This window comes from Cynocephalus volans, chromosome X (genome assembly GCF_027409185.1).
Source record: "Cynocephalus volans isolate mCynVol1 chromosome X, mCynVol1.pri, whole genome shotgun sequence".
NCBI lineage: Eukaryota > Metazoa > Chordata > Mammalia > Dermoptera > Cynocephalidae > Cynocephalus > Cynocephalus volans.
In genome coordinates, this window is record NC_084478.1 from 56,211,144 (window position 1) to 56,239,124 (window position 27,981).

The window sequence follows — 27,981 nt, forward strand, 5'->3', positions numbered from 1 at the left end:
GAAAGATTGTGAGATTGTGAGGTTTTCTTGAGAGATGAGAAGAGGAAGAATTTATTTTATATTCCAGTCTATTTATACTATTTTTGGTCTTCCTCACATGAAAAGAAATAAGAATGTCCTAGAACTCTTTTAAAAACAGAAAAATTCACTCTTTCCTCTTTTTCTTTAAGCTGGATGAAAATTGCTGAAGCTCTGCTCCACTTTTAGCTGATTACGCCCCTAAATAAGATTAATTTAGATAAGCTTTTGCAGGGCCTCTGGTTCAAAACCTGTTCCAGGATATGCAGCAAGGTGGACAAAGAAAGAAATTTTTAGTTGGTGTGATAGAAGTGAATTCATCATGCTTAAAAATAAATTTTAAAAAATGATTAAATTTTTTGAAGGCACTCATGTTAGAGTTGATATTTTGGAAATTAGCTGCTTCAGACATTTTGGTTCAAGTAATTTCACATTCCTAATGGGAAAATATCTCTTCCCCCATTCAGATTTCTTTAAAGTCACATTTGTGCAAATTTTCCTCTGGAAAAATGAAAATTTGAGAGTTTAGAGTTTCCTGCTTCCTGAAATTGAGTGAGGAAATCCAGACTCGATTCCCTAAATTCACAGTGGCTTTGATAAAAATAGTGGCTTCTAGAAAGTTCGAACTGAGTATTTGGAGAGTGTTCTTCTGATTCCAGTTTTCAGTTGGGCAAGTTTTCCCTAGGGTGGGTCTGCTACTTAGGAGAACTTCTGCGGTCGCTGCTTTCAACCCAGTCTCCTTTTTTCCCCTGGGTTGATTCCAAGAGAGAATGGAGACTGGGAACTGAGGAAACAGTAAGGCACTTACCCCCATCACCAAGTCTGTCTTACATTTGTGCAGTGAAGAATGCTCAAATACCTTCAATGCCTCCCTATTTCCTATCAAGTGAAGTGTAGTTCTTTTCCGTACATTTCAAGATCTTAAATAAAGACGTCCCTAACAGAGTTTTAACTCTAATCCCGTCCCCCATTTAATCTCTTCTTTGGTCAAACTAAACACTTAATGCTCGACCTCACAGGGCTTTCTTCCTGCCATATCTTAGTTTTCGCTGGAGGAATCTCCCCATCTCCTATCCTTGCATATTAAAATCATATCCATCTTTCAAGGTCATCAGCTGGAGCATCATTTTCTGACCACAGATACCACATTGTGTCACTTCTTGCCTCACATCATTGGCATAAGACTGAGCTGTGGGAAGGGAGGATCTTGGTCTAATTAGTATATCTGGCCCTCACATGTCACCTAACACCTTACCCAGGTTGGAAACTGAATGAACGGATGCATGAAGTAATTAACTAGTTTTCTGTCCCATCGGTCCCTGTAGATTGGAAAGTGTTTTGAAATAGGATTGCCAGATTTAGCAAATCCACATACAGGATACCCCGTTATGTTTCAATTTCAGATAAGCAAGGAATAATTTTTAGTATGTCGTGAATATTTTATGGGACATAGTTATACTAACTTCCTCATTATTTATCTGAAATTCAAACTTCACTGGGCGTCCGGTATTTTATCTGGCACCCCTACTTGAAAGGCAGGGGTTCTCCGAGGCGCCTGGTTCCTTCCCAGCAGGTGCTCAGCATCTGTGTACTTAGAGCGAAACTCAAACCAGCCCCGCAGCTTCCACAGCTGGCCTCAGCAGTAGGGCGGAGACACGCGACCCGGACAGTCACCAGAGACTGGACAAAGGGTCCGCACCCGGAAGGCAGCCCCACCCCGTGGGGTCTCAGGATCCCACGACCGCGGTTCCGTCACCCGCTCTGACCACCCGGGATACCCTCCCATCTAGTGACTCGTCGTCTCGGGCCGGGGGGCGGAACTGCTCGGCTCTTCAATCGCTGCCTACCATTGGCAGGGCCTTCCATCCATCACCTTAGGCCCCGCCCACCAGGTTACGTTTCCCAGGCTACGTCTCTCCCGTGGGCCGCGGCGTAGCTGACGATTGGTGGAGAAGGCGGCAGCCGTCCCAGCGGAGACGACAAAGGGGCGGGCTGCGGGAATCGGAACGAGCCCGAGAGCGTCACCCTGTCGCGCTGCGGTGGTCGCTCGTGTCCCGCTGCTCCGCTCCGCGTCGCCCCGCGCTGCTGCGGCCACCACGGCATCATGGCTGTGCTCGTCGTACTTCTGTCCTTGGTGGTGGCGGGTGAGGAGCCGGGGCCGGGGGGGGGGGGCGCGCTCCGGGAGGCCCTGCGCCGCGCGGCTCGGGGGTCGGGGGCGGCGGCGGGTGGGTGCCGCAGGGCGGGCAGCAGGCGGTGGCCTCGCCTCAGCCGCCTTCCTCTCGGCCTCTTCTCCGGATCGGCTGTGGCGGCGCGGCCTTAACGGGCCTCCGGGGCCAGGGCCAGGGCCGGGGCCGGGCTGCGTGGGGGGCTCCTGAGCCGATCTCCACCCTCCGCCTCTTTGAGGAAGGCGCGTCCGCCCGCTCGGCCACCTACCTCCAGTCAACCCGGCCTCTTCCGGCTCGGGAGGCCCTTTGGAGGACGGGGTTGCATTTCTCAATTAACTGTTGAACCGCATCTGCGAAAATGGGAAGGCAGACTTCGTAGCTGCCACTGGCTGCTGCAGGGTTTTTTGCATTTGTGTGGTGTCTTCATTCCTAGTGGTTGTCATCAGTAATTGGTGAAATCCCCTCCCCTTCCCTGCCTCATATGTGTTTCAGGATACAGAAGTTGAGATGGAGTCATTGTTTTTATATGATTTTTTTTCAGGCGAATACAAAACACCTTTCAATAGTTTGTCACAGTTCCCAATTTTAAGGATTTAGGAACTAGGACATGAGTCACGTCCTTAGGGTCACATGTCAAATAAATGAAGGCTTTCTGAGTGGAACCTAGGTTCCCTAGCATTCAGCAAGAGGAGTGGAAGTCAGCTAATATTTGGCCTCTCACTGTATCATGTGGTAATGCATTTCATTTTACAGCCATCCTTAGAAGAGGGTTTTCTCCTCGTTAGAGTCATCAAGCCTAAATAAATTACCCAACACCACACAGGTAGTAAGTAGCAGAGCTGGATTTGAACCCAGATCAGCTGGCTACAAAGTGTGGGCCTTTTCCAGTGTATGTGTTGTGGCACAGGTAACGCTACTACTGTGTAAGAAGGTGGGAATGATCGGGGCTGAGATTGGGGGCGCAGACAGTTGTGAACAAGAGGCCGAGTTGATGACAACTTGGAAGAACGGAGGCTCTGTAACCCCCGTGTGTCAGTTTAAAACCTATAGGAGACCTGTGCCTCTGCTGTTGAGGTGCTGGCAGGTCCCACTGTTGGAATTATAATTTAATTCTGCATGGGTTATAGACCAGTGATGCTCTTGAAATCTGAAGATCTTCTCCATCCCTGGAGACACCCAGTGTGTGTGTTGATGATAGTTACATTTATTTTCATACCCCAAAAGTTTTAGGGTTCTTTGTTTCTTTCATTTCTGGCTCTGGAAAAATTCTGATCTATCTATTAGAGATAATTCGGGGGAATTTTAAATTTTATTTCAGTTTTTGAAATTTAAAAAACTTCCATTTGATACTGTGGGTTAACTGAACATCTATTGAAAGTCCATGTTTTAATGTTATGACTGATATTATTTTGATTCAGTGAGGTTGAGATTTTTTTGTTTGCTTTTGTCTGAGATAAAATAATTGCTTCTGTACATGGTTTGAACATGCTTTCCTTACTAGAATAATCTAGTTTGTACAGACCAAGAATCTGATCTTGTCAGCTTCTGCATTGCTTGGTCTTGTCAGATGAGGTTAAATTATTATTTTCCACAGTGACTAAATGTGATTTAGTGGAAAACATCTTTAAAGGCTCTGACATCTCTATTTGGGAAAAAAAAAAAAATCCTTTAAAACAGTGTTACCCAATTAGAGAGAGAACTAGGGAACTAGAGAGAGAGAGGAAGGAAGTGGGGGTTATGAATACCATGTCATGAGGAGTATTTGAAAAAATTCAGATGTTTAGCCCAGAGAGGAAAGGCCGAAGGCGAACACATAGAATTTGAAGGGGTGTCATATAGAAGAGAGAATCGGTTTGGTCACTGATGCCCTGGAGGACAAAAGTAGGACCATTTTAAAATTTTTTTTAATTGATTGATTCCATCCACCGTTTGTAGAAGGTAAGAGCACAGTATGATGGAGTTCCCAGAGGGAAGGACACTTATCCTCTTGCTCTGACTGGAGAGGCTGAGGGAGATTTCCCAGGGGAGATGCCTCACAGGCAAATACATGAAAGGTTGGGGTGGGAAGATAAGGCGTTTTAGACAGAACAGCATGTGTAAAAGCACAGAGATGTGAGAGCAAAAGAGCAAATAGTTTGGTGGGGCTGGAATGTAGAGAAGTTAAGTTGGGGAGATCCCAGAAATAAAGCTGGTGAGGTGCCTTGGGTGTTATGTTTTGGATTTTGCCTCAAAGGCTCTGGGCACTGAGTGGAGCATTTAAGCAGAAGGGTGAATGAACAGATATGTATTTTGAAAAGGTCATGGGAAGGCTGGATCGGAGAGTGGCATGACAGAGTCAGTTCTAGCAAACCTGGTGAGGGCCTGAAGAGTGTGCACTGAACACAGAAGGGAAAGGATTCATGAGATAAGAAAAAAGATAATAGAGTTCAGTGGTTAATTAGCCATGGTGCTTGAGGAAGGATTTAAAGATGACTGACTGGGCGGAACATGGTGTCATCCTTCAAGACAGAGAATACAGAAAAAGCATGTGGAAAGTTGCTGAATTCAGTTTTGAATCTGTTGAGTGTGAAGGACCCATGGGACTTAGAAGGAGATGCTCAGCAGCCTGTTGAGAATGTAGGTTTAAGGCTCAAGGGAAATCTAGGCTGGAAATAAAAATCTGGAAGCCATCAGTGTGTGTTTGGTGTCTGCAGCCCTAGGAATAGATGGGCTCAGCTAGGGAGAGAGATGTACAGTAGGAAAGCAGTGAGGATCAAGAATGGAGCTCTCAGATCTCCAAAGTGGAGTATGCTAGGTGATCCATTTGGATGCCAGGAGAATGTACTAGAACTTGCATTTATATCTTTTTTTTAAAATCTCATCTTTTTGTGAATAGTAATGGTCAGATATTTGTAGAATGTGCCTCAGTTTGGGTTTGTCTGATGTTTTTTCATGATTAGATTGGAAAGTATACTACACAGATCTCATCCTTCTTAAAAATTTCTATTTTTGTGCACTATTTAACGTATACAGGTATATAATCTATTATTATAGTACAAGTGTATACTTTGGGTTTTTTTTCAAGTGTATACTGTAGATATATGTGGGGGCTACTTTCCAATTTTGTGCTGAGAGTGTTAAAATCTAAAAAGTTTGGACACCATTGCTTTATTTTATTTATTTTTTGTTTTTCTTTTGGTAGCTGGCTGGTACAGGAATCAAACCCTGGTATTATCAAAACTGTACTCTAACCAGCTGAGCTAACCAGCTAGCTCATTTCAAGAGGATTTTTTTGTGGTTTTAATTTTATAATGGGAGCACCTCAAGCATATTTTTATGCTGAAGTGAAAGAGCCAGTTGAGAGGGGGAAATTGGTGATTCCGAGGTGTGACTTCATTCATTCATTAATTCAACAAATATTTATTGAACACCAATGTGTCAGACACTGTTCTCAGCCCTGGGATATCAGGTGAACAAGAAACATTGAAATCTTTGTCTTCATGGAGCTTATATTCTACAGGGACATCTTTTTATGCCTACCACCATATAGCCACCTAACTCCCAATGTGTTTTCTGTCCTAGAATTGTGACTTAATAAACATCAATTGAATAATTTAATAGGTGAATGAATTCCTAAGAAGGCTGAATATAAGATTGTCTTAGACTGGAAGAGGGACATCCCTGCCCTCATGTCTGGAGGGAGAGGAGATACGGATAGGGGCTTGTGCAGATAAATTTGTGGTGCGGAAGAGGAAGCAGGTAGCTTGAGGAGTTCCTCTACTTTCTGTGTGACTCTGGAAATGAGGTTATCTGGTGAGACTGGAGGAGTGATAGCATAGGAAGTTCAAAGTTAGGAAGCCCATTTCAGTTCAGTACAAGTGTGAACCTTTAAAGAAACTGAGGCACAGCTTAAACAGCAAAGAGTTTATTTGAGCCAATAATGAGTTACTGCAGCCTGGGAAACCCCTCCAAATTAGCTTGGGAAGTGCTCTGAGGTACAAACAGAGCTTCAGCATTTTTATAATCACAAAAAAGGGAGGAAAAAGGGGAGGAGAGGGGACAGCCCCCTTAATTAGGCTTTTACAGTGGTTGTCTAGCATGACATGAGTTAGTGATTGGTTAATAGTTACATCTTGCTCTTTAAATAATTGCTGAATCTGTAAGTAAGGGTCACATTGTCCGTTTCCACATTTTTTAGATTAATTTATAGCTCCGTGAGCTGAAACCATGTTTGGATCCTAGGCCTAAAGTAAACGGTTTAGCAGTGTTCCAGGATGCGGAGGACATGACTACTGCCATATACCTGACCTCCCAGGGCCTTGGGAATTTAGCTGACTTCAGTTATTGATGCTAGAGCAATTTTCAGTTTGTCACAAGGAAAAACTTTTAAAAGGATTGCAGTGTTGGCACAGTGGAGCTGATTGCTTGTAATCATAGTGTTTGTGAACTGTGAGGTGGTGTCTCTCATCACTGGTTGTATTCAAGTAGAGCTTGGTTAACTTTCTGCTAGGTATTCCTGAGATGTGATATAACTGCAGTCAGCAGAAGTTTGGGCAAGGTGACCTTTCTCCATGTAGAAGTCCATGACTCTAAGATTTTCTAAAGCTCTAGGCTCCTGAGGAATAGTGTGGGCATGGAAGTTGAATCTAGCTACAGCAGTGAAGCAAAGTTACTTAGTATGGCTTTGCTGGGGTTGAGTGAATAGGGCCAAGTCTCAAAACAAGCCTCCGGATCAACATATGGTTCTTTAAATGTGTATAGTATTTGGAAATTGTAAGTCTCGCACTGCCCCATTTTTCTTAGAATTTGCAGTACAACTACTTTAGTGACCCAAGATGTCTGTCAGTTACAAATGACCATTCCATTTAATTTTTTTGTCTGCCTTCAGCTAGAACAATTTGGAAATTCCTGCTGTGGCAGCTGGGCTGTATTGAAACTCATAACTCTTCATGTTGTATCAGCACCATCCTGAGGTCTTTTATTTACTTTTAATACTGTAACACCAAAACATTTAATGTTGCTTCCAACTTTATTCCCATACCCTGTAAGTAGTACTTTCCTTAGGTCAAGAGAATAACACTGATGCTTTACCAAAGTCTAATTTCCTCATATTAAGCATGGCCAAGATTTGTTTTGGACTTGGAGCTAATCTTTTCATAGGAACCTAAAAGTTTTCATTAGCTACTTGTCCCTGTGTAAGCTAGACATCACTGGGTTAATACATAATGGATGAAGAGGCCAAATGCCTTAGCCTGGGAGGGCTTATAAAATAGTTCCTTTATTCTCGTTCTTCATCTTTTGATCTCAGACCCCCAAACCTTTAAACTAGTTGACTTTATCACTGGAGAATATGTTTTCTCACCTTCTTGTTATGTCAACTGGAAATACTATTTCCTGACTTTGTTTCTAAAGTCTGAAGCGTCTTTGTATTTCTGCTGGAACCATGTACCCCCTTGTTTGACAGCCCTCATTTCCCTAGGTTTGCCTATGGAACATAAGGAAAGATGTGATCTGTCCTAAGATACACTAACCTGCTAAAGTCTTACAGTGAAATACTAGGAATTTTATTAATTTGCATTTTGTAGAAAGGATCGATGATAAAAATAATTTAGAGATTTCAAGTTTCTTTTCTTCCTTTTTAATCTGTGCCAGGGTTTTGTTTTTTGGATTCTGGAGAAATGCCACTTATTTCTTATTCTTGCCAAATGTCCCTGTTAAGGGTCATATGTAGGAAGTCATCTAGATTATTACAAGAATCCTGTTTCATAGTTGTACCTTTAGTCTAGCAGAATGTATAGACTTAAAATTTTAGAGCAATACTTTGTAAAATAATTTGGTATGCTTAGGATTCATTTTGTCCAACCATAATTTAGTATGCTAAGTCAGTGGAGAATGGGGAAACATGTATTATATTTAATAATCTTCAAGGTGGGTGCAAAAGATTTATGATGCTGATAACTGATTTCTAATCTCTCTTCTTCTCAGGTGTTTTAGGGAACGAGTTTAGTATATTGAGATCACCAGGGTCGGTTGTTTTCCGAAATGGAAATTGGCCTATACCGGGAGAGCGAATCCCGGATGTGGCTGCATTGTCCATGGGCTTCTCGGTGAAAGAAGTATGTATATATATATATTTTTTTAAATGTTTGGTGCTGTTTCTAAAAACATTTTTGTTGATTTCTGCTAATAGCTCAAAAAAGCAACAAACAAACATAGGTATACTTGATACAGATTACAAAAGTTAAAAAGCTAAATTTATAGTTGGGAAGATTTTGGATAAGAGCTTCAAGCTTGGCTTCTGAAACCAAATCATTATAAATCATTAAGCATGTAATTATTTATTCATAGTAGTGAAATTCTTTGTATATAAGAGATTGCATCTGTCCTACTATTTTCTTTTTCTTCTCTTTTTTGGTGGCTGGCCCGTACAGGGATCAAACCCTGGACTTTGGTGTTATCAGCACCACACTGTAATCAACTAAGCTAACCAGCCAGCCCTGTCCTACTACTAATAGGATGTGTATTTTTTTTTTCAGTACAGGTGATAGATTTGCTATGAATGATAAAATATATATGCATCTTGCCTGAGGCTAGGAAAATAGTGTGGTCAGTAGCTGCAGGGCAGCCTAAGACCTTGTTTTCTTAGAATGAAGCTGTAACCTGTTATAGTAACTGGCTGCTTACTTGATCGTAGTAGAGGGGGCCTGGATCCAGTCAGTATAAGAGATTTGAAGCTAAAGGCTTAGGAAATGCAGCTTGCTCTGTCTGGCTATCATTATCTCCTCCCACTTTATACCTTTGGTGTGTTTGATGTGGTCTCTAGATATCATCAATCACCAAAAGGAACTTTCCTCCTAGATCTTGAGTGCCCTTGAAACCAGAAACTCTGCATGGGAACTGCTTCAATGTGGGCCTAAGGGCAAAGCCCCTGGGCTCCTTGCAGTCTCTTTGGGCAACTAAAGTGAACATGATTGGTTGTTTACATTTAAGGATGAGACTTGTACCTAGTTCTTTGCAACCTTAAATTTGACTACAAAAGGCTGTTAAAATAAACTTTAGAAATAATTACTAGTAAACCAATATGAGTTATTTTAAGCAGTATTTTTGTTTTATTTATAAAGAACTTAGTCTAAAGAGAATGTTTTAATGACAGTCTTGCTACGTTGCTGTGTATATAAGGGCAAAAAATGGTGTGAGGGAAGAAAATATCCATGGCTATATGAAGAAGAGAATATTTTACAATCTGGAATTTGAAAAGTACCTATGTTTTGTTCACTTGCCTGCTTTTTTCCACAAACGGTTCAAGATGACTTACTATTAGACTTTGTTTCAAATCTATAGATTTTAAGAAAACAAAGAAGGTAGGGCACAGAAAGAGAAATACCACATGTTCTCACTTATTGGTGGGAGCTAAAAATTAATATATAATTCACACACACACACACACACACACACACACCAAAAAAAACCCCGGGGGGAGCGGGGGGAAGAAGATATAACAACCACAATTACTTGAAGTTGATACGACAAGCAAACAGAAAGGACATTGTTGGGTGGGAGGGAGGGGAGGGAGGAGGGAGGGAGGTTTCAGTGATGGGCCACAATAATCAATCACATTGTATATCGACAAAATAAAAATTAAAAAAAAAAAAAAGAAGGTAGAAATCAGCATCCTTTATTAGGAGATTGCAACTACTGCCATAAATAAAATGTTTATTTTCCCTGTGAATTTTCCTTGCCAATGTCATCCAGAGCGCATTAATTCTGCTTATTAGATGTTGGTTTCCTGAGTTGATAATTTAAGCAGTTTCGTACTTTTCAATGTTTAGGACCTTTCTTGGCCAGGTCTTGCAGTGGGTAACCTATTCCATCGTCCTCGGGCTACTGTTATGGTGATGGTGAAGGGAGTGGACAAACTGGCTCTACCCCCAGGCAGTGTCATTTCCTACCCTTTGGAGAATGTAAGTATTTACTATAAAAAGTTAAACGGATGCATTTTTAATTTTCTCTTGTCAGTTATCATGAACTGCATTCTAAACACACTTCTCTTTTTTCGATGTAGAATTTCTTTAAAACACAGTTTCTTTTGAAGTTCTTTTGAAAATACAATTTCTTGAAAAAAAAAAAATTACATGGTGGTTGTAAATTTATTAAGACTTGGCTTGGGCTGGCCGGTTAGCTCAGTGGGTTAGAGAGTAGTCTTGTAAAACCAAGGCCACAGGTTCAGATCCCCATACTGGCCAGCCACCAAAAAAAAAATAGAAAATAAGACTTAGCTGTTCTCTATGGATGAGAGTACTTTTAGAGAAATTGCCCCACTCAGGACAGTTGGAGACTCGAAAAAGAGGGTCACTAAAAGAGAAACCAGTCGAGGGTGTATCCTGCTGACTTTTTTGGGGGCATTGTCTTGTCACCTTCCCGTCAGAATTTTAACTCTTTTTTTGTCTAAGGAGACTGAAGGCTATTTGCTAGCTCACTTATTCCTTCACTGGCCTTTCAGGTGATGTGGGTGACCAAGCTGATGTGAGAGGCCCTCCTGCCACTGTGAGCATACATAAGTGCTGGATAAAATGTCACAAAAACATTTTTACGAGCATAACCGAACTTGAAAGCAAGAAAGGGGTACACACAGGTGCCAGATATGAATAGAAAACTCAGAAGCCACAGTGGTGAACATCAGCTGATGCTGAAATTGTGTCCCCTTCAGAAAGCCAGGGACTATAAAATGCTGTCAACTTGTTCTTGAAAAGAGGACTAGTAAAACCCCAGCTGCCCCAGGGCTACCACAGAGGAGTTGGCTTGCCCGCTTTGGCTATGGGACCCAAAGAGTTCCCTGAGAGAAATCAGAATTACAGGCTTGTGCTGCATAGAGTGGTTTGTTACAAATTCACATGGCCCACCCCATAGGGATGCCTCCACAGCCCAGGGTTCTTTTGGTAAAAAAATTGAAGATGAGTCAAATTTGCAAAGCACTTAAAGGAAAAAAAAAATGCCACAAGAAACTCAGCAGGTGCCACAAACAGAATTCATCCCCCTAAAACTACAGATAATAATAGACCAGTCCCAAAGAGATTTAAAAATACGTACATTAAAACTGTGAAAAAGTTAAAGGAAGGAATTGAAACTATGAGGCAGTTATAAGATATTTTTGGTATGTGGTGCTTTTGTTGATATTCACTTCTCAATATTTCATAATCTATATTGTGATTCTTCAAATCATGAGTTATTTGGTTTTTTCCTTTTCTTGTTTTGGCAGCTGGCTGGTATGGGGATCCAAACCCTTGAACTTGGTGTTATCAGAACCATGCTCTAACCCAGTGAGCTAACCAACCATCCCTAGAAGTGTTTTTCATTTCTAAATTTATGGGTTCTTTTAAAATAATTTCTAATTTTTTAATTTCTAATTTTATTGCATTGTAAGACTGTGGTCTGTGTGATGCTGATTTTGGGGGAATTTTTTTCAGACTTTCCTGTAGTCTAGTATAGATTATTTCTAAGCACACATGGTATCCTTACAAAAAAATGACCATGTACTTAGGCCACAAGGCAGATCTCAATGAATCATAAAGAATCAATATCATATAAACCACCCTCCCTGACCACAATGAAGTTAAATCTGAAAATAATAACAAAATATTATGATGCCTTAAAATGATTTTGGAAATGGTAAAAACAAACAAGATATGACTCCTCAGATTTATTTATTTATTTACAGCTGGCAGGTACGGGGATCTGACCTCTTGACCTTGGTGTTATAACACTCTAACCAACCAAGCTAACCAGCCCTCAGATTTAAAACATCCTGAATACCCAGTAGGCTAAAGCCAAATCAACACCTAGATATAGTGAAATTGCAGAATCATCAAGGAAATGGAAAATCTTAAAAGCTGTCAGAGAGAAAAGACATTGTCATTACAAAGGAATGAGAGTGGAATGAGCAGATTGCTCATCCTTGCCATTGCGGATGGCAAGGGCAGGAAAGGAAAAGCAGTGCTTATAATAGTGTAAGGCTCGGCTGAGAATGTTTTTTATAGTCATAAAAATGAAACAATACTGATCCAGTGAAAATTCTGGTGGAAGTATTGGGAGAGTGGAAAGAAGGGAACAATGCATGTTTGAGGGGGGGTACTGTGGTCGGTGATGTGGGAGAGCTAAATCGTTGCCTACAATTGAAAAATCAAGATGTGGTTACATAAGCTCTTACTTAGAAATGGTGGTAAAAACAAAAGGAAACAGGATTTGAAAGTGAGTGCCTCAGGGGAATGGGAAATGAGAGGAGGGGAAAACTTATTTTTCATGAAAAGTCTAATAGAACTATTTGTCTCTTTAAACCATGTGTATATGTAATTCTTGAAAATTAAATCTTTTTAAAAAGTCAGTAAGAAAAGATAGTTGGAATAGATGTACTCCTGAATAATTCATGGATTGAGGAAGAAATCATTGGGGAAATTTATAAATTATTTGGAACTGAATAACAATGAATGTACCATACATGTAAAAAGTATGGGGTGCAGCTGCAGTGGTAAGAGAAGGGAAATTTATAGCTTTAAATGCACACATTAGACAGTTTAGATTATCTAAGATTGGAAATTAATGAGCTAAAGAAACTAGAAGAATTTCAGAGTAAATGCAAGTGGAAGGAAGGGAACAATAAAGATCAAAAGGCAGATTATTTTCACAAGGAATATTTAAGTAGCTTATTATGTGATTTCTGTGAAAATCATTGTAGAAGATTTCCTTTAAAATAAATATGTAAAAACCAAAAATGCCATTTTAAGATTTTTATTAGCATATAATCCAAAACTAAACATTTTATTTTTTTAATTTAATTTTATTTTTTTGAGGCTTGCAAAGAGGCCTTTATTTATCTAGTTCAAAATATAGACTACCACAATCTTATTTGTTACTCTTTTTACTAAAATAGTTCAAATCAGTGTTTTTGTTTTTTTTTTTTTGTCTTTTTCGTGAGCGGCACTCAGCCAGTGAGTGCACCGGCCATTCCTACATAGGATCCGAACCCGCGGTGGGAGCGTCGCTGCGCTCCCAGCGCCGCACTCTCACGAGTGCGCCATGGGCTAGGCCCTCAAATCAGTGTTCTTGCCACACTATCAAAAAGTTCTGTTTTTTCTCTCACCAAATCAAAGTGGTTCAACAAAAGGTAGAAATGGTTCCAGCAGTCCACAGCCCCCAGTCTGCATGGAGCCAGGTGGGAGGGGGTGGCTCCAGGTCTCACTATGGTCACATTCTACAGAAAATAGACCTTAGCTGCTGGGGCCCTAGGACAGAAACCAGATGTTCTAGCCCATTTCCAAAAAGCACAATACTTTCCCCCCACAGTATGAAAAATATACACCTCTACCACTCTATAGTCATGTATTCGGTTTGTTTGTTTAAAAAAAAAATCAGTAGTATGTATATTGTTTTTTTCTCAAGTTTCAAGAAAAAAGGCCACTTTTTTCTCTTTAAACATTGATGTGTAGCTAATAACTTTTGGATAAAAATGTGCTCAGCAGATTGATTCCAGGATGGGCTTGGCCACCTGTGCTGGGGCTAGAAGGGTGACATCCATCACAGTGGGAACTGAAGCCACAGTGCAAGCATCACCTTGGACTTTGAGATCTAAAATGGGAGAATTTGAAATGGAAAGGGGACTCTATGAAAGGGTACCTCCAGTCCCACCTCCACCAGGGGCTTTCAGAGCTAAGGCTCCAGAAGGGAGGGGTCACCCAGTGTCACGCTGCTAGTGGCAGAGCTGGGAGCCACTCTGAGCTGCAGCCCCCCAGATTCCCCCTGTGGGAGGCCCCATCTGACCCTCCCCAGCCCATGGCTCTTTGCAGCTGCCAGCTGTACCCAGGAGTTAGGCAGAGTCATTGTGGCTTTTTTAAGTCCGCTATTACATTTGAGATATGACTGTCACAGATACAGTTCTGTCCTAGGAAGCCATCCCAATGCTGCTGTTGTCTCAGGGGGCACCAGCTTGTGCTGCCTCTGTCGCAGGCTGGAGGGTTCTTCTTGAAGAAATGCCCCACTGACGCCTGGAGCCACTGCATCATTAGAGATGGGGTCCCTCCCCTCTAGAGGGAAAGGTCACTTCAAGGCTGTTCTTCCCTGGGCCAGTGTGAGATCTGCAGATACCAGGAGCCCTTACTTATTGCTTTTTTTAGTGGTGGCCAAGCCAACCTGAGCCAAACATGACTCACATGTGCTCCCAGACTTGGCTCCCGCCCAAAATAGACCCACACCCCCTCGGGGTGCTCTGAGGTTCTTGGACTCCAAGACCCAGAAGGGGCCTCTGCCCCTCAGCTCAGCACTCACTTGGGCAGGAATTGCCCAGTATCATGACCAGCGGGTGTGCACCCAGCTTCAAGTGCACACCCCTAGTGACAGGGAACTCACCACCTCACCATACAGCAAGCTCCTTCCAGAAAGCCCAAAGAGCTACCTGGTAACACCCTCAGCAAGAGCAGCACGCCCATCCCATCACCAGCTCCCGCCTCGCACTCCCTGGGCACAGTGAGGGCCCTGAGCCTTTCTCCTGAGAGTGTATGACCCAAGGACGCTGATGGCAAACAGGGAGTGGGAACCACTCCAGGTAGACTCCCCGGCTAGGGAGAGGGATGGGAAAGCCATCTTCCCTCTCCTTGCCTTGTCCCCATCCTGCACTTGGGCCTGAGTGAGACTTGCTTGATACGAAGACAATCTCTTTGGGCTCAAGTGCTTGCCGCATGAAGCTCTAAGGACCACTGGAAGAGTGAAGAAGGCTGATGGAGCAAGGGACTAAAGAAGATGCCAAGGGCTGTTTGCCACAGCATTGAAGGATGTGGGCAACGTGGCCTGTCCCCACACTAAAGGTTCAGGGATCTCATTTGTAATGTGTCACAAAATCACTTACTCCCTCTGGGCCTCATTTTCCTTGAACACACAAAATTGCTTATCACACTTTACAGTTTATGCATAGTCATTTACATTGAAGGTCTCATGTGACCCCCAGAGCCCTGTAAGGAGGGCCTTATGCTGTCTACTTTACAGTTGAGGATACTGAGGCTCAGAGAGGGGAGGTGACTGTCCACCTGTGGCGAGACAGCAAGGCAGCAGAACTCATGACCCCATCGGCTCGCATCGGCTAGAGCCGGACAGCGTCGAACAGTGAGAGCAGGGCTGAAAGGAACCTGAGACACCATTTTTCCACTAGGGGCCCAGAGAGGCTGAGTGACTTGCCGAAGGTCACACAGCAAATTAAAGCCAGAACCAGGGCAGGCTCCTTCCTTCCCAAGGAGAACAGCCGTCATCACCTGTGGTTCCTGCAGCTCTGTACACAGTGACTAGGCCCTGGGGGGAGCCCACAGTAGAAAGAGGCAGAGCTGTGACCCAGTGCTACCTGTCTGGAGAGAGAGACATGTGGCTCAGCTCAGAAAGTCCACAGCACCTTCCTATGTTCTTGGCCCATCATGTAAACCACAGAAAGGAACATGCCTCAGGCACTGGGCAGGAGGGACCTGAAAAGACAGGGAACAACCTGGCACCAGGTGGGGGGACGTTGCAGAAAGTGTGAGTTGAGGGTACAGAGACTCTGAAAACAAGCAGCAGCTGTCGTCAGGGTGGCTGGGCACGAACCCCTGGGGCAGTGGGGGCCCTGAGTTCCCACGGCTAAGGGTCAGAGGAAGGACCTGGGAGCCCCAGAGCAGCCTCCAGCAGGCTGTGAATGTGGTGTTTCCTTGTCCACAACACAGGGGACCCAGTGCTTGGTGAGCCGGAGTCCAGGCTATGGCAGGTGCGTGAGAAGTGGTACCACTTGTGATCCAGGTGTCGGTGGCCTCTGTCCAGTGCAGGTGGCAGCTGGGGCAGTGGGGTGGAGGGCTTGATGAGATGCCCCTCCATCGAGGGTGGGACATGGGAGCCTGGGCCCGTCCCTGGGCCTGGCATCTCAGAAGCAGCCTTCAGCGTCTTCCTCTGCCCCCGGCCCAGAGAGGGAACAAAGCTGTCCAGGTTGCTCTTCTGTGGGGGGCAGGGGGCAGTTGGCAGTTGGTGGCTTCTCGTCTTCCCTGTTTGCTGGTGTGTGAGGCAGACATGAGGCCTGGCCATCAGTGTGTCAGACCCATGGCGGCTGGGCCAGGGCAGGCAGCGTCCTATGTACAGTTCACCACAGAGAAGGGAGACAGTGGCTCCACGGAAGGTCCTGGAATCTGGGGTCCTGCAAAGGCTCCTTGAACTGGTTATCCAACAGGTGCTGCCAGATGGAGGGCCTGGAGCTGGCGGCATTCCCCAGTTTCCTCCAGACCACGTTGCACACCTCATGGAGGATTGCCCCCTTCTTGCTCAGGGCCTCCTCGCAGCTGTCTGGAGCTGCTGGTCCAGCTTCTCGTGCACCTCCAGGACCTTCATCACGTGCAGGACAGCCTCGGGTTCCTGTTCCTCAGAGCTGTAGCTGGCAGAGGGGTCGAGGGCAGCCCAGGTACAGGGCACGCTGGGCTAGAACTCTCCAGCGCCTTCCTGCTGTGTGAGGAGCTTGTCACCCTCCAGCAGCTTCACCTTGGTCTCCAGCTGCCTGGTAGGTGGTCGAGGGCTAGTGCAGGCGGTTGGGGATGTGCGGTGGTGTGGCGGCGCCTACAGGTCATCCAGGGACCAGCACATGGCTCCGGCCTTGCGGTCCTGGGCCTTGTGCGGCCCGAGGTGGGCAGCAGCGGAGGTGAGACGTGGTGGTGGTCAGGGCTGCCACCGCTGCCCACACTCGATGTGCTGCTGCCGCCCCCCACGTCACAGGCCCCCGCGCCCGCCGCACCGTCCGCTTGCGACCCCCTCAAGCTGGCCTGGCTGTGGATGGAGCTGCGGGATCCCGCACCTCCGCCTCCACTGCCTCCCGCTGCCAGCGATGCGTACTACTCGCCAAGCAGCAGCGCCAGCTCCTTAAACTCCAGGTTCTCGCACAGCAGGGCCTCCTGGTGCCTCTCGAGCTCGTGCAGCTTTTCCCGTGAGCGAGCCACCTCGTGCCACACGGTACGTGCCGCATGGCGCCCGAAGCGCTGCCACTCGCATGCCAGCTTGCATCCCTTCTGCTGGTTGTCGAGGAAGCCGCAGAACTCGCGCAGCTCCTGGTTGTCGTCTTGCAGCCGCTGGTTCACGTCCTTGAGGCCGCAGATCTCCAGCAGGTGCTGCTGCAGCCGCCGGTTCACGTTGCGCATCAGGCCACCGTGCTCCAGCATGAGGCCCACCTTCTCGCCCTCGGCACGCTGCAGCCGCCGCGCCAGCTCCTCCTTGCTCCAGCGCAGCAGCTCCTCATCCAGCACCTGGCTCAGCTCCGCCGCCACCAGGGGCTTCGCCATGACGGGGTCGTCCCCGCACTGGGGCTACGCTGGACCCGTCCGCACGCGGGCTGGGGGTGGGCAGGGGCGTGTGTGGCTCCCCCCGCACCGCCACTCATGCACTCTCACGAAGCGCCCGCTGGGGCCACCTGGAGCCCGCCTGAAACTAATTTAAAAACAGACCAGCTTCATTTCACTCGAGAAGAAGCTGTGAAAAGAGCTCATTTTATTGCTTGACCCTGATTGGCTGCTCATAATATTTTTCCTGGCAGAGGATGGTGAATGAGCAGTTAGGCTCAGAGGGCTAACCCCACAAAATAGAAAAAACAGAATGTCTTAGAATCCTACTTAATGACGCTTCCATTTGATTAGCTGTTTTAATTAGTTTCAAGTAATGTAGATAAAGAAATTCCTGGACAAGCATGCATATCCTTATAATACAGTGGGAAAAAATCATTAGATTTTAAACAGCTGAGCTTTTTACTTTTTGAGTTTTGCCATCTATACAGTTATTTCTTTTCCTTCACAGTCTGGTGTTCATCTGATTCATTAGCCTCTCCCATTCGATTGCTATTAAGCTTTATTCTTCCACTTTCCTGACCCAAGTACTGTTTCACTGGGTGAAGCAAGGCTGGAGAGTTTGTGTCACTTGCTCATGTATTCCCTCCAAAGCCTGAGGAGGTGAGGAAAGCATTCGTATGCAGCTGAGGCGAGGAGGCTGGTAACAGGATGCTTTTGCAAGTTGGAACTCTCTTCCCCCTCTTCAGTTACTCATTATCTCATTTTAAGAGAATTTTAGGGCCGGCCCCTGGCTCACTCGGTAGAGTGCGGTGCTGATAACACCAAGGCCACGGGTTCGGATCCTATATAGGGATGGCCGGTTTGCTCACTGGCTGAGCGTGGTGCTGACAACACCAAGCCAAGGGTTGAGATCCCCTTACCGGTCATCCTTTTTTTAAAAAAAAAAAAAAAAAAAAGAATTTTGGTTAGAGTGAATATGAATCTTGAGTAAGAGAAAATATTGATTTCATTTCTCAGTATCATAAAATTGATTACTTTAATTTTGATGCTGGGATTTCATCATTAAGATTTGTATGATCACATCAATTTCTGCTTATACCACATTAGCATTAATTTGCTACTTATGAACCTTTAAGTAGTAAAGGGAACTACTTTAAAAAAAAAAAACCAAAACACTCTAAGAAATCTCCATTAAAACAAAAACACTACTGTTCTACTCGTTTTAATACAGTAATATTGGAAATAAAATAACTTTTGAGGGGAAAAATTACTGTAATTGTTTTTGAAAATAATGTAGAACAAAACAAATCTGTGGGGATGGAAGTCAGAATTTTGATTACCCTTGAGGGTGGAGCTGGGTGCTTCTAGGGTGCTGATGGTGGTCTGTCTCTATCTGGCTGGGTTACATGAGTGCATCCATTTGTAAACATTTGTTGAGCTGTTACCCTAAGATTTGTACAAGATTTATACATATATGTTACACTTTAGTAAAAAAATTCAAGAAAAAAAGTAGGTCTTATCACAATTGGTTATTTCAGTCTAATAATATCATCATGTGGTCTTAAGATAAAGGCTTCAAAATTATTGTGACAGGGCTGGCCAGTTGGCTCAGTTGGTTAGAACGCTGTGTTGATAACACCAAGGTCAAGCAAGGGTTTGGATACTCTTACTGGCCAGCCACCAAAAAAAAATTCTTCTGACATACTTTACACCTTGCAAATCTTATTAAACATTTTTAAAAATTCGAAAATTTGAAATGAAAAATGAGGTCTGTTTCTCTTTCAGTTAAATTCAGTACTTCAGATTCCTTTCCTTTCTCTTAAACGCAAGTAAATATTGTGGAATATACATTCATTGTGGCACATTTAATCAATATTGAAAACAAATGTATTGCTGCTTAAAACTCACAAATGACCACCAAAAAATGGTTTGTGATAGATAGTGTTGTGTCCTTCATATTTGCAAATTATTTCCCATTTAGGCACATTGGGAGGGCCCACTAGGGGGCCATTTAATCTTCTGTGCCCTCAAAAGGGCTCTTTGTATTTGGACATGATTTGGGTCTTCTAAATTTCCGTAGAAAACGCTGGTGCCTTTTTTTTTTCAAAGATTCCTTTTTTTAATACCATCTGAATAATTTTTCTTCCCTCTCTGGTTCAGATAATAATTGCAGTCTCACTCTTAAATTTCAGGCAGTTCCTTTTAGTCTTGACAGCGTTGCAAATTCCATTCACTCCTTATTTTCTGAGGAAACTCCCGTAGTTTTGCAGTTGGCTCCCAGTGAGGAAGTAAGTGATAAAATTTTTATGTAAGATGCTTAAAAAATAAGCTTTCATTACTTAATGAAAATTTAAAACTAATTTTATGAAAAATGCTGTCAGACCTCTAAATATTAGAATAAATTTGTAGAATGTGAGTAAGTTAAAATTTTGGATTCTTCTTGCAGAGAGTGTATATGGTGGGGAAGGCAAACTCAGTTTTTGAAGACCTTTCAGTCACATTACGACAGCTTCGTAATCGCCTGTTTCAAGAAAACTCCGTTCTCAATTCACTTCCCCTCAATTCTCTGAGTAGGAACAATGAAGTAAGTAGTGCAGTTATTGCACGAATGAATGAATATGTTATTAATTTCTCATTCCTTATGCTACTTATGATTTTAGAAATTTTGAAATTTTAGGAAATGAAAAATTGTGCAAATTTACTGCTAAAGTAGATTCTTCTTTCCTGTAGTATGATTTTCTTATGAATCAACTGATGCTTTGTGTGAGTTGAGCTGTAGTCAGTAGTGTCACATTCTAGCATGAGGGTTACCACTTATGAATCCAGACAGACCAGAAACCATAGTATCTACTTGGTGGCTGGTGGAGCTGGTAGGTCTGGTAATGAGGGAGCCTCTACTCACTGCTGCTGATGTGTTGCCATGTTTTTCTTTTTCATGCTTGACACTGCAGTGGAGGGAGCCACCCCTACTTATTGACTCCCGTTCTTCAGCCTCACCATCTGTTCACATACCCTCTTAACCACATGACATGCCACCTTTGTGGTGGCCTCCCCTTTTTATCTACTATGGATGGCCAGGACCACTATCTTTTATTTTCCAATATGCAGAGAGTTCAAAGGGAAGTGAGCAAACTGGGCCACTGGCAGGATCTCATTGCAGTGCCAGGGTATCTAGATGCCCTGAAGGAAAGCCTTTGTAGAATTTGGATGCTTTATCATGGTTTTATCAAAATTGTAGCTATTAAATGGCAGTCATTGTGCTAGGGGATGGCCATTACCTTTTTGTTAGGAAACAATGTTTTTATGCATTTTCAATTGAAATGAAACAACCAAGTGAAGGATAATTGTTGTATAAATTTACTTATGTTATTAGCATTTGCAATATCCTGTTGTGCCTTCCTTGATAAATGGCAAATACAGATCTCCGATGCTTATTTAAAGTAATGCTCATTTCTTTGGCTCTCTGAAGGTTGACCTGCTCTTTCTTTCTGAACTGCAAGTGCTACACGATATTTCAAGTTTGGTAAGTAGACTGTTCTAATTTTTCAGTTCCAGTTATTCTGCTTTCTAGAGAATCCTTGGATGATAGTGAAGCCAACTGAAAAATTTGATTAAGTGTGCCCTAGATTTATGATCCCATGAAAATTGAGAAATTAATGGTGGTGTTGGGAATTTTGAACTCATCTCATGTTATAGTCAAATTGTTTTTCATTTCTACTTTTAGAAGGGACAGTATATCCTTCAAGAACCCAGGCCTAGGTGTAAGAACCCCTGGCTGTAGTCGTAACTTGTCCATTGATTTCTTATCAGACATTAAGACTTAATTCCTATATCTATATCTTTGGGTCTAAAATAGTTTGGGCTAATAATGCCGTATTAGTCTGTTTTGTGTTGCTATAACAGAAATACCTGAGACTGGGTAATTTATAAAGAACAGAGGTTTATTTGGCTTACGATTCTGGGACAGCTGTGTCTGGCATGGACCTCAAGCTGCTTCTACTCATGGTGGAAAGCGGCAGGTAGCCGGCAGATACAAGCAGATCACATGGTGAGAGGAAGCAAGAGAGAGAGAGAGGGGAGGTGCCAGGGTCTTTTAAACAGTCAGCTCACAAATGCAATTTCTGGTTATGGGTATGCTGCCAGTATGAATCTGGCCCTCACATCATGGGCACGAGGGGCGACAATTAGCTTTGTATCTCATGAATATTCATTAAAAAAAAACCAGCTCTCACGGGAACTAATAGAGTGAGATCTCACTCATTAATCCCCCCACCTAGGGAGAGCATTAATCCATTCATGAGGGATCCACCCCCATGACTCAATCAGTTTCCAACACTGCCACATTGGAGATCAAATTTCCACATGAGTTTTGGAGGGGACAACACATCCAAACTCCATCAAATGCCATCAACTAAGTCAGAAGGGAATAAATCTGTCTAAAAAATATTTTTTTGCTGAATGATTTTTTAAAAACCATCCGTGTGACTGAAATAAAAATTCTTCCGTGTTTGCTATCTTTTGAAGTTGTTTCCCACACTTTTTCAGTGGTGTTGGTTCAGGAAGTCTGGAAGTGTAGTGCTGGGGGCCTGTGAGGAGGTCTGGGAGGGCATGTGGGAGGTGTCTGTTCTCTGACCACCAAAGGCTCATGTGTCCCTGGGATCCAGCTGGTCCAACCATCTGTTCTTTTATATCCTGGCCCATATCGGAGTTTTTAAAACTAAGGAATTTTTTAAAATAGCTTTTATTAAATGCTCAGGGAGCCCTGTAACTGCTCCTAAAAATGAGATTTGTGTTGGGGTTGTTTTAGCAGAAACTCCCATTTAAACCATCTCTGTCTGCCACCACTTTCAAACTACCATTTGTATGTTGTGGCACACTGGTGTCGTTCTGGTTAGCCTGGTTTAGTTGGCATAAAACGTCAAGTGGCTGTGTTTGACATCTTTATCCACTGCCTTTTTTGTTTGTTCTCCTAAGTTGTCTCGTCATAAGCATCTAGCCAAGGATCATTCTCCTGATTTATATTCACTGGAGCTGGCAGGTTTAGATGAAATTGGGAAACGTTATGGGGAAGACTCTGAACAATTCAGAGATGCTTCTAAGATCCTTGTTGATGCTCTGCAAAAGGTAAATATCAATGTGGTGTGAGAGGTTGGGGTATAAGTGTCTCCTGCTTTGTGAAACACTGTTGACTGACGTCTTAGTTGCTTTCTTTGGGGGCCCTCTAATTAGAATGGCCAAGGATGGAGTAGCGTCAAAGGTGTATATTGGGATATCTCTTCCTAATTCTGGAAGGGGCAGCATTACGAAATGATCCATAACTGTAGCACAATACCTTTTTTTTTATTCTTGTGGTAAAATATATACAGCATAAAATTTACCATTTTAACCATTTGTAAGTGTACAGTTTAGTGGCATTAAGTACATTCACACTGTTATACAGCCATCACCACCGTCTATCTCATCCCTTGGCTTAGTGTTGTCAGCACCACGCTCAGCCAGTGAGCCAACCGGCCATCCCTATATAGGATCCGAACCCGTGGCCTTGGTATTATCAGAACCGCACTCTCCCGAGTGAGCCACAGGCCGGCCCCATACCACCGTCTATCTACAGAACTTTTTCATCTTCCCACACTGAAACTCTGTACCCATTAAACACTGTGAGATAATCGAATTAGAACACCTAGCACAGTATCACACATTTAGTAGATGCATAATAAATGCTAGTCTCTGCCCTTGAAGCTGATCACCTGTAAGTCTTCCATGAGGCTTCATATTTAAATCCTTGTAGGTATTTGTGATTAACCAGACACCACTTAGGAAGATTTCATTTCTCTTTTGCTACTTCCCTTCCCCCAATTTATGTGCCAATAGATTCAGTATCTTCTTAAACTAATTTTATTTTGAATATTTGAATATATGTTAAAGCTTAACACTTTTCTGAATATTTTTAAATAATCAAAACCTTTAAAAGACTAGTCTATTTTAAGATATAGTACATTTCATGAGCCAGTAGGTAAGTGTATGTTGTTCTTGTAGCTGCACAGAAGCTTTATAAATAATAGGTATGTATTTGACTTGTCACAAAAAATAAGTATGTTAATTAGCTCAGTTTAGCCATTCCACATCATATACATATTTCAAAATGGTATGTTGTTCATGATAAATATATACAGTTTTAGTTGTCAATTTAAAAAATAAATGAAAAAATATGCATTTGAGATTCATAATAATGTTAATAACTTTCAGTTTGCAGATGACATGTATAATCTTTATGGTGGGAATGCAGTGGTAGAATTAGTGACTGTCAAGTCATTCGACACATCCCTTGTGAGGAAGACAAGGACTATCCTTGAGGCAAAGCAAGAGGTGAGTACATTTTTAGATCCTTCTTTAAAACTGAAAATCAACTTTTTAAAAAACTAAATCTTGGGCTGGCCAATTACTCACTTGGTTAGAGCCCAGTCTTGGTAACACCAAGGTCAAGGGTTCAGATCTCCATACCAGCCAGCCACCAAAAATTAAAACCAAAAACTAAATCCTGTATCACCTATGGGTGACATGAATGATCAGTCAGTAAATCTGAAAAACAATTTCAGTTAAAACATAAGTTTCTTATTCACATAGGTATGTGTGTTTAAAGAAATAAAAGGAGTCAAACAAGAAAGAACTTTTTTTTTTTAAAGATGACTGGTAAGGGGATCTTAACCCTTGACTTGGTGTGGTCAGTACCACGCTCACCCAGTGAGCTAACCAGCCATCCCTATATGGGATCGGAACCCGTGGCCTTGGTGTTATCAGCACCGCACTCTCCTGAGTGAGCCACAGGCTGGCCCAGAAGAACTTTTTTTAAAAGTAGATTTGAATTTAGTGGGAAAACTTTTAAATACTAGATTCATTCGACATTGCCATATTAGGCCTGCTTATTTTACATGAAGTGACTCCAGAGAGAAGTGTACCAGTCTGAAGAAGATCCCAGTTTGTTTGGGGAGTTTCTTTAGCAAATCAGTTTTGCAGAGCTGAATTATTTTGTCTTTTCTAAGGCATTAGGTTGAATTTATGAAACAGCTGCTTTAATGGATAAGTTGAGTTTATTAGAAAGCAGTTCCTCAGATTATTTTATGTGTGGTGAGGGGCAACAATCAGGTGATGTCATTGGATTTTCTTTACCTACAAGATAGTGAATTAACACTTTACCTGTGCAGTCCAAAATCTTAAGATTTCTTTTTTGTGAAACATGATGACCAAAATGAACACTTTGTGATGGGATGTTGCTACCAAACATTCCTTGGAATACCATTTCAGCCTCTACTTCACTACCCGTTGCCAACTTTCATCATTGACCCTTATCCAGCATCTGCCCCCTCAACCCTGTCCTGATGGTCTCACCTACTTCACAGAGAAAAAGAGGCCTCAGCATGAGGTTTCTTTCGGGGTATTTTCTAAAATTAGATTGTGGCAATGACTATGTAACTCTGTAAATGTTAATTGAATTGTACACTTAAAATGGGTGGGGAAAAGAACATGTTTACCAAAAAAGAAAGAAAGAAAGAGGTGAGGTCTTTGAGGGTGTGAAATCCTTTAACATTTGCCTCATTTCTAAGCTCCCTTCCCTCAGGTAAACGCACGTGTCTGTACCCATCCTTTCCTCCAGTTGAAATCACTACCTTCCATTAGTTTAGGGAGAGAGTTGAATCTAAGGAAAGGTTCACTGGGTGCTCACGATGTGCCAGGTGTTGGGGCCGTAAGCGCAGGTAGAGCTCACTTATTCTCCTCTCCATCCTCACGCCAGGCACCATGCCCTCGTTTCTCCCACTTCACTAAGCTGCCACTTCCTAAGGTGTCTGTCTCCCTGTTTCCCAGCTGGCCCTTTCCAAATCCATCTTACACATTGTCATCAAAGTTATCTTTTCAAGACAAACCTGATCAGGTCACTCACTTCCTGCCTGAAATTTGTCAATGGCTTGTCACTGCCCAGAGGCTCAAGCCCAGATTCTCCATCGCTTCCCTGCTTCAAGCTTCATCTCCTGCTATTTTCCTATTTTTCAAATTCTCTGGCTAGAATGAATTCAATTTCTCAAACAATGCCTTTGCACAGGCCTGGATTCAATCCCCACTCCCACCCCCGAGCAAGGCCTGGCAGATACAACTTCAAGATCTAAGATGTGGTTGAAATATCATTTATCTTCCTCTTCAAATTAAAAAAAAAAATTTTAAGTGGATCATATACACATAAGTATATAACATATTTAGTACTAGTTATTTAAATAATAAAAATAATACTGTATAGCTTAAGGGAATACTTGTTCCTTTGAAGCTCCCCCATCTTATCCCTCTACCCTCCTCCATCCAGACGTAATTTCTATCCTGAATATAATGTTAATCATGCCCTTGCTTTTCCTTAACGGTTTGACTGCATTTGTATATATATATATTTTTTTCCTTTGGCATCTGGCCAGTACAGGAATCCGAACCCTTGACCTTGGTGTTATCAGCCCCACGCTCTAACCAACTGAGCTAGAGGGCCAGCCCTGTATTTATTCTTAAACAGCATTGTTTGGTTTTGCCTGTATTAGAATTTTATGTAAATGGAATCATACCGTATGTATTTTTCTGTGTTCTTTGCTCAGTGTTGTTTGTAAGAGTCATTCAGGCTGATGAATGTAGCTGACGTTCAGTCATTTTACTGCTATATTTTCCATTGTGTGAATATGCTGTAATTGTCCACTCTGTTGATGATATGCCTGTATGTGTCTCTTGGTACACCATATAGCAATTTTCCCTAGGGTATGGACTTATGGATCACAGGATATGTGCATGTTCCACTTCATTAGGTATTGCCAAATTTTCTCGAGCAGTTGGACGGCTTATATTTCCCTCAACAGTGCAAGTATCTTCTCCATGAAGGCTCCCCTTCTTGTTCCTCCCAGTATAAGTAGCTCTTATGCCACTTCGAATAGATGTTTGTTAGACAAATTAATCATAGCCACCGAATTGGGATAATTTCCTATCTTAAAATTCTTCCCTCTTGATTTTCCTTTTCTTCATTGTAGAAGAACCCAGCAAGTCCCTACAACCTTGCATATAAGTATAATTTTGAATATCCCGTGGTTTTCAACATGGTACTTTGGATAATGATCGGCTTGGCCTTGGCTGTGATTGTCACCTCGTACAATATTTGGAACATGGATCCTGGATATGATAGCATCATTTATAGGATGACAAACCAGAAGATTCGAATGGATTGAACTTTCCTTATGCCAGACTTAGGAAAAGGGTTTGGAAATTGGCTGTTTTGTTAAAATATATCTTTTAGTGTGGTTTAAAGTAGATAATGTACTTTAAATTTATATATAAAAAAAGGAAATTTTGTTCTCCATTTTGTGTGTGCCTGTGTTTTTTTTTTTTTAGAGTGAATTGTATAGTATTGATGTAAATTGAACTGTGATATAGATTCTATAATATGCTCGGATACTATGATATAGCCGTTTAATAACATAATTTCATTCTACTTAATAAATTTGGAACTATGCACTGAAAAAAATGTAAAACACTTAGAATAGCTTGTGTTACTTATGTTGGTAAAATGCACTGAATTTATTAGAGAAACCTATGAATGCTTAACTTCCTTACACAGGATAGGTGAAAGTCATATTTGGGCTGTTGTATACCCATTTGTAAATGTCTTAATTTCATAGAAATATCTCTGAAACAAAAGAAAAGGTTTTTAACTTAGAGCAGCCCTAAAATATGGACGTGCTTATATAATCACTTAGTTTGGGCCCTGTATTTGATTGACACAGGATAGCTGTTTTTTAAAACTCTTCTGTAAGTTTGGTGATCCGTATGGTCTAGTTATGGGTATTAAAAGTACTACATTGATCTCTAAGAAGAAACTACCTTTGCGGAGAATGGATGCTTGTAATTATACACACAAAAACAAATCTTTGGGGGACATCCTGAGGCATGAATATAAAATATTTTTATTTCAGTAACTCTTCCCCCTGTGTAAATTACTATGGTTTGTGGTAAAACTTCAGTCTATAGAATGTTAAGTGGAAATGGATGATTTCTCCTTTTCATGTGGAAGTGGACCACTGTCTATAACAAGTGACAAATAAAGTTAATAATGATTCCAAATTTGTGTCATTGCAATACTAAATTTATTTTTTATCATAAAAACCTAACTAAACAGGCTTTTATTTAGCCAGAATTGGCTGTTTTGTTATACAAATGGTTTCATGCTGTTTTTTTACATTTGTTTATTCTCACTGCCTCCTGAGATTCAGTACCAATATAAGGAAAGCATCTTAATTACCATTCTTGTTATTGAATTTATATACAACATACAAAGGGTCTTCAAAAAGTTCATGAAAAGATTCATATTATCTTCATTCCATTTTAAGTACCCTCGTATGATAAATTGACACGTGACTTTATGTAGGAAAGGCTTAAGTTTTCCTATAGCTGTTTTTTTTTTTTATGGTGGCTGGCTGGTTTGG

At 42.3% G+C, this 27,981-nt stretch overlaps 1 protein-coding gene and 1 pseudogene across 1 annotated transcript; one reads left to right on the plus strand and one right to left on the minus strand.

The window, feature by feature from the left end:
- The first annotated feature begins 2,002 nt into the window (after nt 1-2,002).
- Nucleotides 2,003-27,619, plus strand: ATP6AP2 (ATPase H+ transporting accessory protein 2). The gene is made up of 9 exons (XM_063083880.1): nt 2,003-2,162; nt 8,148-8,278; nt 9,992-10,123; nt 19,675-19,770; nt 19,929-20,066; nt 20,952-21,005; nt 22,457-22,606; nt 23,729-23,848; nt 26,533-27,619. Exons 1-9 carry the CDS (start codon nt 2,123-2,125, stop codon nt 26,725-26,727), a joined length of 1,056 nt encoding a protein of 351 aa, XP_062939950.1. The 5' UTR covers nt 2,003-2,122; the 3' UTR covers nt 26,728-27,619.
- LOC134367045 (coiled-coil domain-containing protein 85C-like) lies at nt 16,300-17,482 on the minus strand (annotated as a pseudogene).
- Nucleotides 27,620-27,981: the final 362 nt, after the last annotated feature.

Excerpts from the sequence above, each read along its gene's own strand:
- ATP6AP2 (XM_063083880.1), top strand. The coding sequence starts at position 2,123 with ATGGCTGTGCTCGTCGTACTTCTGTCCTTGGTGGTGGCGG. Across the intron at positions 10,124-19,674 it reads TTTCCTACCCTTTGGAGAAT|GCAGTTCCTTTTAGTCTTGA; the intron begins GTAAGTATTTAC and ends CTTAAATTTCAG. Across the intron at positions 19,771-19,928 it reads AGTTGGCTCCCAGTGAGGAA|AGAGTGTATATGGTGGGGAA; the intron begins GTAAGTGATAAA and ends TTCTTCTTGCAG.